Source organism: Hemitrygon akajei, chromosome 22 (assembly GCF_048418815.1).
Source record: "Hemitrygon akajei chromosome 22, sHemAka1.3, whole genome shotgun sequence".
Classification (NCBI taxonomy): domain Eukaryota; kingdom Metazoa; phylum Chordata; class Chondrichthyes; order Myliobatiformes; family Dasyatidae; genus Hemitrygon; species Hemitrygon akajei.
The window spans coordinates 33718481-33735080 of NC_133145.1; the positions used below are offsets into that span (position 1 = coordinate 33718481).

A 16600-nucleotide genomic window follows, 5' to 3' on the forward strand; every position below is an offset into this window, starting at 1 on the left:
ACATGAGCCTCAAGGTATATATGATAACCTATACAATACATACTTTGATAATAAATTTACTTTGACTTTACCAACAACTTCCTTTCAGAAGAACCTGCCTGCAGGTTCTTCTTCTGCAGATGAAGACATCTGTGGCCCTCTTGCACAAGGGACATGCAATCCTCTTCACCAACCTGTCCACTTCTGTCTGACCCCTGGGTCACTCTCGCACCCTCTTTCCCTCACTGCAGTCACATTGCTCCCTAACAGCACGAAGAATGCTGATTGCATTTGGGCATGACCCTTTAAAGCTCAGCTTCAGAACTTGCATATGCTGGGCTAAATTCTGATAACTGCAAAAACTTGTAATGTGTCAAAACGGAATGCCATTCTGAAAGAAAAGGTGTCAGTTTCAGTGTGACAGCATAACAGGAAACCTGACAAAGCAGTTCTGTGAATCTTAGAAGCAAAGTTCTCAGTCTTTCAAAAAACAATACTAGCATGACCAACAATGATGTTTTAATCCCACTAAAAAGCAATAATGCCATTTCTAGCCCAGTGAGTTTAGTGCTTCTAACTGGAGATGAATTTCGTGGCAAGAAAGTCTTACTTTCCTTAATTACTCCTATATTGCCTGGCAGTTCTGTGCTTCTTAACCCTGCACTAATGGCTCAAAATACATGGCACTGAATTGACTGAACCTATATTTTATTTAAGCATCACATTCAAGAAATAGGTACTGTAAAATGAATGTAACAGCATTACTGACCTTGAAACTAACTGTAATAACTGCAATGCAGTAGTAGAGATGGAAAAATCAAATACACTATAAATGCTGGCATTTGCTTTAGGACAGTACTGTGCAAAAGTCTTAGGCACATATATGTACTGTAGCTATGAATACTTTTGCACAGTATTGTATTTGTCAACTTGGAGCGGAGAGCAAGTTTGTAAATCTGGCAGGAGCAAAGGATGCTGGGAATGCTGAGGGTGGATTGCTGCAGGAGAGGCAGAGGAGGAGTGCGAGGGGCGGGTTGAGGCGTGGGTGTGGACACACACAACCCTGAGAAACCAGGCAAGGTCATTTCATTCCAAACAATTAGTCTATTGACCATTACAAAATGCCTGTCTGGTACTTCCTGTTCCATCCCCTCTCCCTGCCCCTTTTCCCACTCTTAGTCCAAATTAGAGTTCCATATGAGAATCAGGTTTATCATTACTCACATATGTCATGAAATTTGTTTATTATTTTGTGGCAGCAGAACAGTGCAATACATAGAATTACTACAGTACTATGCAAAGGTCTTAGGCACACTCACTATATATATGTGCCTGAGACTTTTGCACAGTACTGTATATCGTTATATTCTGAACGTTTGCTAATTAGCTCTGAGTTTCCATTTAAAGGCGAGTGTGTTCTTATTCAATGCACACAAAAAGCTGAAGGAATTCAGTCAGCTTCCATGGAGGGGAACAAACAGTCAACTTGCCAGGCTGAGGTGCTGAGCTACCAGCGTGTTCTTATGGTAGCTTGACTCAGTTGTTTGAATTTTTTAAGCCCTTCGTTATTCACAGTTTCATATTATCTCAAAGGGCCTTTCCATCCATCGTCATATCTTCTGAGGGTGGTTGGTGTTACAGAAAAAGGTGGCAGCCAATTTGCGCACAGCAATCTCTCTCTGATGTCAATGTGATAATGTGCAAATGATCTCTTTATTTGCGGTATTGATTGAGGGTTAAATATACACCGTTACACCAGGGACAGGGGACACTGCCCCTGCTGCTCTAAAGAGAATCATATGATTTATTTCACATGGAGACACGAAAAGATTGCAGATACTGGAATCTGGAACAAAAACAAAACTGCTGGTGGAATTCAGGGGATTGAGCTGCATCATTCAGGCAAAGGGAATAGATGACTAGATGGAGTTGGTGGGGGCAGTATGTTAGAAAGAAGTGGATGTGCATGAGGACCTGGGTGGATGAGGATGTGAGAGAATGCAATATGAAGGTGCAAGTCCTCTACATTGGTCAGACTGGGGAACTGCTCTGCTGAGCACCGAGCTCTGTCTGCAGGGACCATCCTCAGCTCCCAGTTGTATGTCAGTTCAACTCCTCGTCTCATTGCCACACCAACCTTTCTGTCCTCTGCCTCCTCCACTACCAGAGTAAGGCCCAAAACCTTCTATTCTAATGAGTTCCTCCAGTATTTTGTGTGTACAGTCGGCCCTCCTTATCCACGGGGAATTGGTTCTGGGACCCCCCCCCCCCCCCGCAGATACCAAAAACACAGATGCTCCAAGTCCATTATTTAACCTGTCTCAGTGTGGTGGACTTTAGGACCCGGCGGAGCTCGGGACCCACCGCCTGCTGTGTTTCTGTTCTGGAAAACGATCGTGATTGAAAATAAAGTGGGAATAACAAAGCAATCCGAAAGAGGTGAAACACTATCAGTCATTGGAAAAGCGTTAGGCTACAGTCGGTCAACGATCAGAACAATTTTAAAGGATAAAGTGAGAATAATGGAGCACGTGAAGGCCCTGCCCCAATGAAAGCTACAATTATTACTAAGCAATGCAGTGGTTTAATTATTGAAATACATATATTTCTTAAGTGTTTATATGCATAGAAAGATAAAATATATACTATATACTAAGACAAACGTTTGACTAACTGACGCTAAATAATACCGGATGTACCTGTTCCGACCTAGTGAACTTCCATTTTTTTCGATTCCCGATCCGCGGTAACCTAGTCACATCTTCCCGTATACTTTAAATCATCTCTAGATTACTTATAATACCTAATACAATGTAAATGCTATGTAAAATAGTTGTTATACTGTATTGTTTAGAGAACAATGACAAGAAAAAAAAGTCTGTACATGCTTAAACAATAAGTGCTGGAGAGGGAACTTCCGGGTTTTCCTGATCCACGGTTGGTTGAATCCGCGCATGCGGAACCCGCAGATAAGGAGGGCCGACTGTATTACCTTATATTCTAATTGGGTAGACATCAACCTAATTGTATGTATGGTATATATTTTCCGTTTTCAGATAACACACATCCCATCTGTTCCTTTCTCTCTTCTGATTCACTCTAGTCCTCTCAGACACCTCCTCCTTTCGAAACACCATCCTTCTCAGCCCATTTATTCTGCCTATCACCTCCCACACCAAGCATGCTTCCTTTATCTGGTTACATCCACCACCTCCCATTCTTATCAAATTCCATAATCTGCAGCTCTTTGCTGTCTCACCACTCCCCCCGCCCCCCCAGTCTTCTGTTGCTGTCTCCACCATCCCCCTCCCCCAACTGGCTTCACCTGCCCAGCAATCCCATTCTAAAGCTCCATAGAAGTTTGTCAAAAATTTTTGGTTACATGCTAAACCGACGCAAAATTCTAAGAAAGTAGAGGCACTTTGTGATGATCCCAGCACAGGTCTTCTGATTTGAATCTACTGGCCCTCTCCCACCTCCATTCCCCTAATGAGGACTGGCTCATCGACCTCCAACTCCCTCATCCTGTCATCAATCATCAGCTCTTCAGATTTGCTAACTTTAATAGAGGGGTGATTGTTGTGTCACCACTCAACCAGATTTTCAATCTCCCTCCTAAATGCCGACTTGTCACCACCTTTGATTCAACCAACAATAGTAGCGTGTGAGCAGAGCAGGGGGCTACGTACACAGCCCTGTGCTGCACCCACGCCGACCGTGAATAGGAGGAGATGTTGCCTATCTGTACTAACTGGAGTCTGCTAGTGAGTCTGCAATTGACATTAATGAATGAGTACTTGCCCTTGTGAAAATTTTCATTGCAATTATAAAGAAAATCAGGAATTTATTCAGTGTACTGACCAAACAATTAAAGCAAATTAACTAGAGTTTTATCTCAAAAGCACCATTGTGCACTGATGCATACCCATCTTTGCCAGTACATGTGTGAGTTAACTGATGTCAACCACTCTGGACATTCCAGGAATCTAAAAGACACTAAAGAAATTAAAAGCTCCTTATATTCTGGATATTAGGAAGATCTAGTGGCTCGATGAAAAACAATAGATTTCAAACTGCATATAAACATGTCGATACTGCTTCCTTATTATCCACCGATTTCCTATCAGCAAATCTGCACCTTGTGAGGTTGGTGATGTCAAAGAAACATACCGAGACACATGCACAGACTGAAGGACCATAATTGTCTATATATACCCAGTGGCCACTTACCAGGTACAAATGGTAGCTAATAAAGTGGCCACTCAAAGTATTCTGAATGTTCACGGTCTTCTGCTGTGTATGCCACCCACGTCAAGGTTCAACGTGTTGTGCATTCAAAAATGCATTGCACTGTTGTAACACATGGTTATTCGAGTTGTTGTTGCCTTTCTGTCAGCTTGAACCAGTCTGACTGTTCTCCTCTGACCTCTCTCATTAACAAGGCATTTTCGCACAGAACTGCTGCTCAATGGATGTTTTTTCTTTTGTTTTTGCACCATGCTCTGTAAGCTCTGGAGACCGTTGCGTGTGAAAATCCCAGGAGATCAGCAGTTTTTCAGATACTCAAATCACCTTGTCTGACACTGACAATCATTCCACTGTCAAAGTCACTTAGATCACATTTCTTCCCCATTCTGATACTTGGTCTGAACAACAAATGAACCTCTTGAAAATGACTGCATGTTTTTATGCATTGAGTTGCTGCCATATGGTTGGCTGATTGGCTATTTGCATTATGAGCAGGTGCATAGGTGTGCCTAATAAAACAGCCACTAACTGGAAATTGCGGTCAGTTTTCAGACTGTCAAAGGTTTTTTTGCTTGTTAGGAGCAGCCTTTCCTTAATCTGATTCACCCTGTGATTTGAAAACCTCAATGGTTTGCATCAACACATTCAATGGAAGTAACTTGATAACTAACATTCTTTCCTTTTATATATTTAAACATTTTCGTGTTTAATAATGCATTTTAATTCTCAGTGAACATTGTAACGTTTATTTGGTGGTTATATTGGGTATAAAGGTAGTATCTGCTTTATGTATATCAAAATTTAATGCATACAAAATTAGTAAGGTACAGCATCTAGCTGATGCACACTAAGAAATAACCCTTTGCTAGACAAGCAGGGGACAATGCCAGCTAATTCAGTAATAATGAATTCAAAATTTCTCTTCTATATAAGCAAGCACAGAATCAGTTTCCCTACAAGCAGACAATAAGTACGTGAGGTCATTACCAAATATAAAAACTAAAACAGAACTATATAGATTTTGTCCTTCTCCTCTAAAACAGACTAAAAATAGTCACAGTAAAACGTAAATGCATTGTAAATAGTGTCAGTAAATGTACCTGGTCTGGCGTAGTGGGATGGGCAAGGAGATGCACAAAAAGGGGTCAAAGGTGTTGCTCTGTTTAAGGCAGTGAGGGCAGGTTAAAGATGACCTAATGGAGAGAAAAAATGAACAAGTTAATAGAAAAGTTAAATGCTCACAATATACATAACATTAAATGCGACAGCTCATAACCATCTTACAGAATCATTGTTGCACTATATTGATTGTACATACTCAGCAACAACATCAATTAACAAAGACAGATTTTACCTTGGTAATCTGTTGAAGAACAAAAATCTATAAAGCTTCAGCATTACATCTTTGCTTTTATATTCTAGTCCTGTATTCAGGAGGAGTAGAATGTAAAAACAAAGAATTTATGCTGAGACTTTATTCAGACCACATTTAGAGATCTGTGAGGTAGTTTTGGGCTCAATGTCTGAGGAAGAATATGCTAGCTTGGAGAGAATCTGGAGGAAATTTACAATAATGAGGTTGGGGATGAAAGGGTTAATGCCTGATGAGCATTTGATGGCTCTGGGCCTGTACTTGCCTGAGTTTAAAAGAGTGAGAGGGATCTCACTGTACTCTACTGAACTTAAAAAGGCCGAGATGGAGTGGAAAAGGAAAAGATGTTTCTAATAAAGGGAGAGTCTAGGAACAGAAGGCATATGCTCAAAATAGATGAATATCTCTTTAGAACAGAGATGAGGAGGAATTTCTTTAGTTAGAGAGTGAATCTGTGGAATTACTTGCCACAGAGAACTGTGGAGACCAAGATATTGGTTATATTTAGCAAGTTCTTGATTAGTAAAGGAGTCAAAGGTTACAGGGAAAAGAAAGGAAAATAGGGTTGAGAGAAAAAAATAAATCACCCATATTCGAATGGCAAAGTATGGCCTAATTCTGCTCCAATTTCTTATGGTCTTATAAGGTGATTGTACTGTATCTAAAAATAGTTGATGCAAAACAGGGGTAAACACCATAGATGAAGGGAGCTAGTTATCTTTGGAGACACTTAGAAAGGTTCCCTAATAGTTAGCTATTGGCCCTTCCCTCAACATGATTATTTTAGAAATATCTCATTTAGTCAACTGCTGTCATATCTGTACCCTTGATGCCAGTGATCTCTCTAGATTTGAGGATATCGGGACATAATCATTTTGACAATCTAAAACCAGACCTGACTGAAACACATCAAGCTCTATCTGGCCCTAAGTATCTTGAATAACTGTCTACTGTCTCAGATCAGAGGCAGTGCAGAGGACATTTACCAGGTTGATTCCAGAGGTGAGGGGGGTTAGACTATGAGCAGAGATCGAGTCACCTGGGACTGTACTCAATGGAATTCAGAAGAATGAGAGGAGATCTGAAATAAATATATAAAATTATGAAAGGGATAGATAAGATAAAGGTAGGAAAGTTGTTTCCACTGGAAGGTGAGACTAGAAGTAGGGAACATTATCTCAAGATTCAGAAGAGTAGATTTAGGATGGAGATGAGCAGGAACAGCTTTTCCCAGAGAGTGGTGAATCTGTGGAATTCTCTGCTCAATGGAGCAGTGGAGGCTACCTCAGTAAGTATATTTAAGACAAGGTTGGATAGATTTATGCATTGTAGAGGAAATAAGGGTTATTGGGAAAAGGCAGGTAGGTGGAGATGGCAGAGTAGGCTTGACAGGCCAGATGGCCTACTCCTGCTCCTATTTCTTATGTTTTTATCTTGAAACATAGAAAACCTACAGCACAATACAGGCTCTTTGGCCCACAAGCTGTGCCAAACAGGTCCTTACCCTAGAAATTACCTAGGGTTACCCATAGCCCTCTATTTTTCTGAGCTCCATGTACCTCTCCAGGAGTCTCTTAAAAGACCCTATCATATCTGCCTCCACCATCATCGCCAGCAGCCCATTCCATGCACTCACCACTCTCTGCGTAAAAAACTTACCCTTGATATCTCCTCTGTACCCATTTCCAAGCACCTTAAAACTGTGCCCTCCCGTGCTAGCCATTTCAGCCATGGGAAAAAGCCTCTGACTATCCACATGATCAATGCCTCTCATCATCTTATACACATCTATCAGGTCACCTCTCATCCTCTGTTGCTTCAAGGAAAAAAGGCCGAGTTCGCTCAACCTATTCTCATAAGGCATGTTCCCCAATCCAGGCAACATCCTTGTAAACCTCCTCTGCACCCTTTTTATGGCTTCCACATCCTTCCTGTAGTGAGGCGACCAGAACTGAGCACAGTACTTCAAGAGGGGTCTGACCAGGGTCCTATAACATCTAGTTTCTTTTGTCATGATCAAGAATTCTTAAGCACCTCTTCTTTACAACTGCATCAGTTAATTTATTTAAAATATAGCCACAAAATGGAATTGTAAGGAACATAAACAATTAGAACTTCTTCTGCAGATAGTAAAAGCTAATTACATTACGTTCAATTACAAACAAGAGAAAATCTGCAGATGCTGGAAATCCAACACAAACAAAATGGTGGAGGAGCTCAACAGGTCAGGCAGCATCTATGGAAAAGGGTACAGACAACATTTCAGGCCAAGACCCTTCATCATTATGTTCAGTATATTTCTCTTTATAACTAAAAACTGTGAAGTAAATGAGTTACCAGATCGTCATGGTTTATTGCTATGCAAATAGGGAGATACAGTATATTCTTGAAAAGAAGAAAGATGACTGAAGGAATAAAAAGTAAACAAGAGAGAGAGAAATTTTGATAGCTGCATCAAAGATCCATGGCAGATGAATGGACCATATGGTCTCTGTAGTACCATTCTATTTCAAGCGGGGTCCTAATATCACTGGCTGATGGTGATCTCCTAAATAGTACATACTTTGCCAACATACACTCATATGCAGGCTATTTATTCCCTTAGAAACGGAGTTTATAACATGCACGCTCCCACTTAGCAATCATAGTTTGATTCTATTTTTAATTAGTTCTTGTAGGAATACTTAAGATGTAAATCTTCTACGTCTATTTTGTGTGCTTGTCTGGAAAATCAAGAAGTGCTTCTCCAACAGCCCTCCAACATCCATATTTTGACTTGCTGTCTAACATATTGATTCCCCTCTTTGAAATGCCTTTGGATATATTAAAGACTGTATATTGATGAATGCAAGTATTGGTCAATTTGCTAAAGTGGTTCCATTTGCCACAAACAAACCCAGTAAGCAGTAGGTTGATAGAAGTCTCATCAGACACCCCCTCTATACGTTTAAGCCTGCAGCTTATTCAGGGTATAAACAGCAGAACAACAAATCTCTATATTCGCTCCATTTTCTTCACAATGATCACTTTTAGCATACAAACAGTAAATGTGTGATTCAATTTAATGGATTATTTTGAATGCCCTAAACCCAAAGCTTCAAAGAACTTAAAGGAGCACTTAATTCCTGGGAAGTTTAGATACATGTAATGCATTCACCATCTCCAAAAGCTTTGCAGAGTGGAAGATCTTGCTACAGTGCTGAAAAATTCAAATCTTATTACAAATCTGTCAGCTTCCTTACAGTGTTGAGGCCGACAGTTAGATTACAATGGTACATTAAGGCATGTCACAACTAATGACACATGCCTCTTTATAGCCAATTCTCAAGTGGGTAGTTCAGGAAATCTGGTTGAGTCATGTTTTTGCACAAAGTGGTTCAAATAATCTTTACTGTCATAACATCACTTCACTGAGGAGTTCTGAAAAGAAGCAGCATAATACAAGAAATAATTTATACTAAATTTCTCCAAAATAGAATATCAAATTTGGTATACAGACAATCAAAAAAGCAGAGTCACACAGCATTCAATGACTGATGTACATAGTGACTTGCCTGTGCTGAAACTAAGAGCGGCAGATTTGCTACTGTTGTTGTTTTTTTTTGTCAGAGCTGTACAAACCGTTTCCAAAAACCAAAAGCGGCACAGTTTGGCATACACAAAATTAAGTTTCTTGTGTTGGCTTTGCACCTATAATGCAAAGATCCAAATCTCGTCAAAGAGAAAAAAATAAGAATGTGGTGGATCTGAAAAACAGACATTGCAGGTGAAGGAAGTCAATTTACCAATGGAACATGGAACAACTGTTTTTTCCTCTGCAACACAAGTTAAGCCATGTTGATACGCAGAACGGTTCAATCTGCTTATGTCAAAATATCCCCTCTTCAGTCACTGTAAACACCCTAAACCACTTTTTCTAATGCAGCTTACATTATAAATGTATGCTGGTACTTGTGTACATTTTATTCCATATCCATACTTCTAACATAATTTTATATATCTTAATTCTTTATAATAGTTGAATAATGTTGTTTTTCTTGCAAATCGTGCCAACACACCACAGCAAATTCCAAATACATGTCAATGCATGCGGTAAATAAAGTTGATCTGAATTGACCTTCAGCAGACCCAGCTGCTCATGGCAAGTTTGTATGCATCTTTGCTTTGGGAGCTGCAAGTCAATTGTAAGAAATAGCTCTCCAAATGAATAAAATATAGTCTAGACTCAATACAGTAACATACAACAATAGGTCAACAGCAAACTAGAAGAACACATTTTTTTTCTGTCATCAAGGAAGAGTTTTTAATGTCAAATACAAAATTGCATAGCAGGTGTTATGCGTAAAACAATTTGGTCTGCATTTGGAAATACGGGAATGACATTAGTTTGAGTCTGAAATATACGCTTTTATCTGAAATCCAAATTACTCAAATTGCACGGCTAGAAATTGGCCCTATTATAACAAATTATACCTGAGGAAAAGGTTTTGAACAGAAATTCATTAGGAGGCTGATAATGACGGAAAGCAACATTGCAGAAAGCAATGTTTTACTCCAGTTAGCTTAAATTTGTGTTTTTGTAATTACCACTATAAAACATAATTTTAAATGTTCAACTTAAGGTTACTCAGCGCAAATTCAATCGACAAATCAAAACAGCTGCTGTTTAGTAAAATCATAATCATTAATTAATTCAGAATGAAATAATTAAGGTAAATTTGAAATCTAAATTGTTAACTCCAAAATTGTCAAGTAATTTATAAAATTGCAATATTCATTAAAGTTTAATGCCTTCGTTATATGGCAGCAAATGTTCCAATCATTATAACTGATGCTGTACTGGTTCACAAATCAGATCATTTCAATTTTTGGCCACTAATTTTGTATTTAAGTTTTTACCCTCAGACTAGTGGTATTAGAAGTACTGCACTCAACATAATTTACAAACAAATGTTGGAGACAGATTCATGGCCACAAGTTTAGATATTTAGAACAGCAACTCTGACTAAATACTTCATTACTGATAACTTGGATAATGAGTTTTATTTTACACTAATTATCACCATGAGACAGCCAAATTAAATAAATTTCCAGTTTCAAATTGCTGTAAAAAAAAAGCAATGAAGTTCATTGCCAAACAAGAGTGTACAGACTCAGTCTTACCTGTCTCATATTAAGGTGCCTTTAATAACATGAAAATAACAGTTAAGTTGTAGAAATCTCCTTAAGTTAACTGCACCCTAATTCTAAAATCATAATTAAGTATTTTAGGATCTGCATTTCTGAAAGCCAGCTCCCAGCATTTCTGCTGTCAAATTAGTTTCATTAAAATGCTGGAGGGCAAGTAGTTTCAAAATCCAACAAATGGAATTGGAGTTAACGGCCTAATGCCTGAAACCAGCCTGAAAACTAACACAATGCAACTAAAAGAAAAACAATAAGGAGAGAAAAGATAAACCAAGAAGGTACAAATATGAGAAAATCTGCAGATGCTGGAAATCCAAGTGACACACACAAAATGAAGGGGAACTCAGTGGGTCAGGCAGCATCTATTGAAGAGAGTGAACAGTCGATGCTTCGGACCAAGACTGTTAAGTATGAAGGTAGGGCTAGCTAATAATATAAAAGTGAATACTAAAAGATCTTTCAGATATATAAAGAGTAAAAGAGAGAACATATCAAACTGTTGGAAAATGACAAGGGAAAGGTAGTAACAGGCGACAAAGAAATTGTGGACAAACTTAATAAGTATTTTGCAACAGTCTCCACTGTGGAAGACACCAGTAGTATGCCTACAGATTAGAGATTGGTAAGGGGCAAAAGTGGGTGTAGTTGCTCTTACTAAGGAGAAGGTACTTGGGAAGCTGAAAGGTCCGAATGTAGATAAGTCACCCGGACTGGATGAAGTACATCCTTACATTCTAAAAGAGATTGCAGAGGCATTAGTAGTGCTCTTTCAAGTATCACTCGATTCTGGAATTCTTCTAGAGGAATGGAAAATTGCAAATGTCAATCCACTCTTTTAAGAAGGGAGGGAGGCAAATGAGAGGAAATTTTTGGCCAATTAGTCCGACTGCAGTGGTTGGAACAATGTTAGGGTCCATTATTAAGGATGAGGTTTCAGGATATTTGAGACACATTATAAAATAGCCCAAAGTCAGCATGTTTTCCTTAAAGTGAAATCTTGTCTGAAAATCAGTTGGAATTACTGTATTTGAAAAAAATAACAGGCAAGATAGACAAAGGAGAGTCAGTGGGTGCTATTTAATTTGGTTTGCAGAAGGCCTTTCACAGGGTGCTGCACATGAGGTTGCTTAGCAGCCCATGGTATGACAGGACAGATACCAGTATGGATAGAAGACTGGCTGACTGGCAAGGAGGCAAAGATTGGGAATAAAGGGGCCTTTTCTGGTTGGTTGCTGGTGATCGGGGTCGGTATTGTGACTCCTTCTTTTCACATTTGGATGATGGAATTGATGACTTTGTGGCTGTTTGTGGACAAAACAAAGGTAGCTGGACAGGCAGGTAGTGTTGAGGAAGTAGGGAGTCTGCAGAAGGACTCAGACAGATTAGGAGACTGGGCAAAGCAGTGGCAGATGGAATATAGAGCTACATGCTGAAGCATCTGGAGGAACTCAGCAGGTCAGGCATTGTCTATGGAGATGAATAGAAAGTCAACATTTTGGGCCGAGACACTTCAGCAGGAGTAGAAAGGAAGGGGAAATAACCCAGAATAAGAAGGTGGGGAAAGGGGAAGGGAGGAGGACAAGACAGGGATTCCCAACCATTTTTATGCCATGGACTAACATCACAAAGCAAGAGATCTGTGGATCCCAGGCTGGGAAGCCCTGAGCTAGAAAGTGATGGGTGAAGCGTGGTGGGTGGGGGAGGGGTGATACAAGAAGATGGAGGTGACAATTGGAAAAGGGAAAAGGCTGGAGAAGGAGGAATCTGGTAGGAGAGGAGAGGAGAGTGGATCATGGGAGAAAGGGAAGGAGGAGGGGCGAGAAGCGGTGAGAAGTAAGAGGCCAGAGAGGAGAAATGAAGAGGGAAGTGTGGGGGGGGGGGGGGGGGGAATAACAGGAGTTTGGAGAAATTGATGTTTATGCCATGAGGTTGGAGGCTACTTGGATGAAATATGAGCTTTAATTCCTCCAACCTGAGCGTGGCCCCACTGCAGCAGAGGAGAAGGCCACGGACCAACGTGCTGTAACATGAATGGGGACAGGAATTGAAATGGTTGGCCACCAGGACATTCCAGTTTTTGTGGATGGAGCTGAGGTGCCTGACAAAACGGCCCGCCAATCTTCGTCAGGTCTGAGCAACAGAGAGGAGCAACGAATACAGTAGACAATCCCAACAGATTTGCATGTGAAGTACTGTTTCACCTAGGAGGACTGTTTAGGCCCCGAGGGAGGAGGTGAATGGGCAGGTGTAGCAATTCATTCAGCATACGCAGAATCATGTGTTTCGCTATACTACAAAACAAGTTGTGAGGATTGGTCAAATGCCTGCAATATGAAATATTTTGATCTGTAAAATATTGAGATAAGTGTAACCTTTCCTTATCAATGTTAAATCCATAGTTTTACTCTGTCTTGTTAAGCTTCTCCAGTTACACCTGCATGCACCTGTAACAAAAATATCCTACGTGCACAGTTTTATCGATGTTGTAAATCTGGCTGACACTGCATTCTTCCTCTACACCCAAGCTGCTTAAGCAACAATACACAGGGTGCTAAGGATCTTAGCAGGTCAGGCAGATCTACAGAGGGAAATAGATAGTCAAAGTTTCTGGTCTAGATCCTTCAAATGAACCGCCACAGGGGGAACAAATGCTTTAAAAAAAACTATTATCAACTTATCTCATTCCTCTGGAAAGAGTAGTTTTTTTTTCAATAATAATTCTTAATGCCAGCAGCCCAGGCACATACTTAAGTGAGTTATGGAATTCCCAACCAGAACTTACAACACAGTAATAGGACTTACGGCCTAACCATTCTGCATTGTTTATTATCTGACTTACATGGTGCAATCCGGGTTTCATGCGTCTGTCGGTCTCTCAGATCATCTTATTCCTTCATCAGTTAACCAGTTAAAATCATATCAGTTAAGAATACGTTCTGTTTATGGTGGAGGAACAAGTCACAGGCTATAGAATTCAAACTTCAAAATGGTATTTACTGTCTTTCAGTCCTGTGTGAAAAGTTTCTTCTATCTGTTTATCCTGAACAAGAATCTTTGAGTGTAGTTTTACTTAGTTCTCCTTCAGCCCCTCCAGAATAACTACAGTCTTCCAGTTCTAGCCTCTTGATCAAGTCCAAATTTATTTCTTCCATAATTGACAACAGTGGCTGCAGTAGCTAATTTCTTCAATTCCCTCTGCAAATCGGTCAATTTTTGATTGAATATTCTTCAAAATCTCTGTCCTTGAGCAAGCCAGAAGTCCATGAGCCAGATCTGACTGGGGGATCAGAGGTAGACAGAGTCAGCAACTTTGAATTCCTCAGTGTTACCATTTCGGAGGATCTGTCCTGAGTCCAGCATGTAAGTGCCATTGCAAACAAAGCGTGGCAACTCCTCCGATTTCTCAGAATTTTGCCAAGATTCAGCATGTCATCTAAAACTTTGACAAACTTCTATAGTTATGTGTTGGGGAGTATATTGACTGGTTGCATCATGGCTCAGTATGGAAACACCAATTCCCTTGAAGAGAAAAGCCTGTAAGAAGTAGTGGATACACCCAGTCCACCAGGGGTAAAATCCTCCCCACCATTCAGCACATTCACATGAAGTGCCATCACAGGGAAGGAGCATCCATCATCATGGACCCCCACTATCCAGGCCGTCTCACTGCTGCCATCAGGTTAGAAGGTACAGGAGCCATCAGGACCCACACCACCAAGTTCAGAAACAGTTATTACCCTTCAACCTTCAGGCTCTTCAACCAGAGGGGACAACTTCACTCGCCCCATCATGGATTTGTACCCACATCCTATGGACTCATTTTCATGGACTCTTCATCTCATGTTCTTGATATTTATTGCTTATTATTATTATTATCATTTATCTTTTCTCAGTTCAAGCTGGTAAAATCTGAGGAACAGACATAGCTAGCGATGCTATTACTGTATTATTATTATTTCTATTTATTTTCTTTTGTATTTGAAGTTTGTTGTCTTATGCATGTTGATAATTTGTCCTGTTGGGTGGTCTTACATTGCTTCTATTGTGCTTCTTTTATCTAATGTGATTGCCTGCAATAAAATGAATCTCAGGGTTGTATATGGTGACGTACATGTATTTGATAATAAATTTGCTTTGAACTTTGAAGTCTTTGGTCACCTGCATTTTCTTCCAAGCTGGTTCAATGTCAATAGATTTAATTTCAAGTGACTTCAGATGCTCTGCCACATAAAAGGTGCTGTATAAATTCAAAGGTGATTGTTATTTCCTAAAATGGCTTAAGTTAACAGAACTATGGTGCTTTCTGTGCAGCTTCACCTGAACATGTTTACAACAATAGACACAGATTTGGAATTTTTGGCCAGTAGTTTGCAGCTCTGCCCAATTAGAAGAGTTCAGCGCAGACACTCCGAGGTCTGTGTAAACTATTTTCCACCTTCCTCAGGTATTCAATAGCTACCTTGCTGCTTTCTTAACAGGCAAGATGCAATACAAAGCAGCACTGCAGCTACTGGATGAATGTTCCAACACATTAGTTTATTGAAATTTAACATCGCAGATCAATAGCTGAGTAACAGGCACTTCATAGAATAACAAACATTGTGTGAACTCCCAACATAACTCAAGTACATCAATGGTAGCCTTTATTTCGTTGAGATTGATTGATAGCACACTGCTCGACAGGCACTGCGGAGAACAAACAGATTTACTAAGTCATTAAAATAGAGTGTTTAATCTTAATGCAGTTTAATTAATCAACTGGAGTGTTCATTCATTCATCAAATTTCATTCACTGAAACTTAAAGCATGTTGCTGGTAGACTGTCAAATAATTTCAATCCCCCCGAGATGTTACAATTAACTACTAAATCTCTTGCATTACCAGTGGCCAGCAGCCAGTGTCCACACATTCTCAGGGTGATTAATTATTGTGTGAAGCTCAGCCTACCTCTTCAGTTATGTCCCATTCATTAAAATATCCTTCACTAAAACTGATTATAAGAGGTGTAAATTACTCCTGAAGCATTTAATTACTCAACTGCAAATAAAGCAAAGGCAATCATTTCAAAACTGAAACAGTGGAATTTACATTCTACTGAGGAGTCACATCAGGGTTTGATTGTACTGGTGACAAACCAATGATCGCTTGATTGGGATATGAATGAGTAACTCCACCGCCAATCAAGCTTGGTGACTGAGAATTATTTTGTGCGCACAGTTTATATGCAACTGTCCTTTGCGCTGCATTTTTCCCTGAGAAATTGCCATGCTTCTACTGGAACACACAAAACCAGGACCAATGAAGGGTCTTGGTCCGAAATGTCAACTGCTTACTCTTTTCAATAGATGCTGCCTGGCCTGCTGAGTTCCTCCAGCATGTTGTTTGTGTTGCTTGAACTTCCCACATCTGCAGATTTTGTCTTGTTTATGCTTCTACTGGACAAAGTTCTGGTAGTTTGATTTCTCAACAGACATGTTTTCTTGCTCTCATTATTATTGGGAAAGAGGTACAGAAGCCTGAAGGCACACACTCAACAATTCAGGAACAGCTTCTTCCCCTCTGCCATCCAATTTCTAGACGGACATTGAACCCATGAACAATACTTCACTATTTCTTTATTTTTATTTTTGCACTGCTTACTTAATTTACTATTAAATATTAAAATACTTATTGTAATTCACATTTTTCTATGATAATGTATTGCATTGTACTGCTGCTGCAAAGGCCACAAATTTCAAGACATATGCTGGTCACACTAAACCTGATTCTGATATCAACTGAGAAAATTACTTGGCTCACTGCAGGAGTTTGGGG

At 39.8% G+C, this 16600-nt stretch overlaps 1 protein-coding gene across 1 annotated transcript in view; it reads right to left on the reverse strand.

Moving 5' to 3' along the window:
* The window catches only part of usp43a (ubiquitin specific peptidase 43a), a 457910-nt gene that overhangs the window by 266001 nt on the left and 175309 nt on the right, over nucleotides 1-16600 (reverse strand). Inside the window, exon 4 of the mRNA XM_073025952.1 lies at nucleotides 5328-5420. Within this exon, the coding sequence (XP_072882053.1) occupies nucleotides 5328-5420 (93 nt within the window). The remainder of the gene's footprint in view (nucleotides 1-5327; nucleotides 5421-16600) is intronic.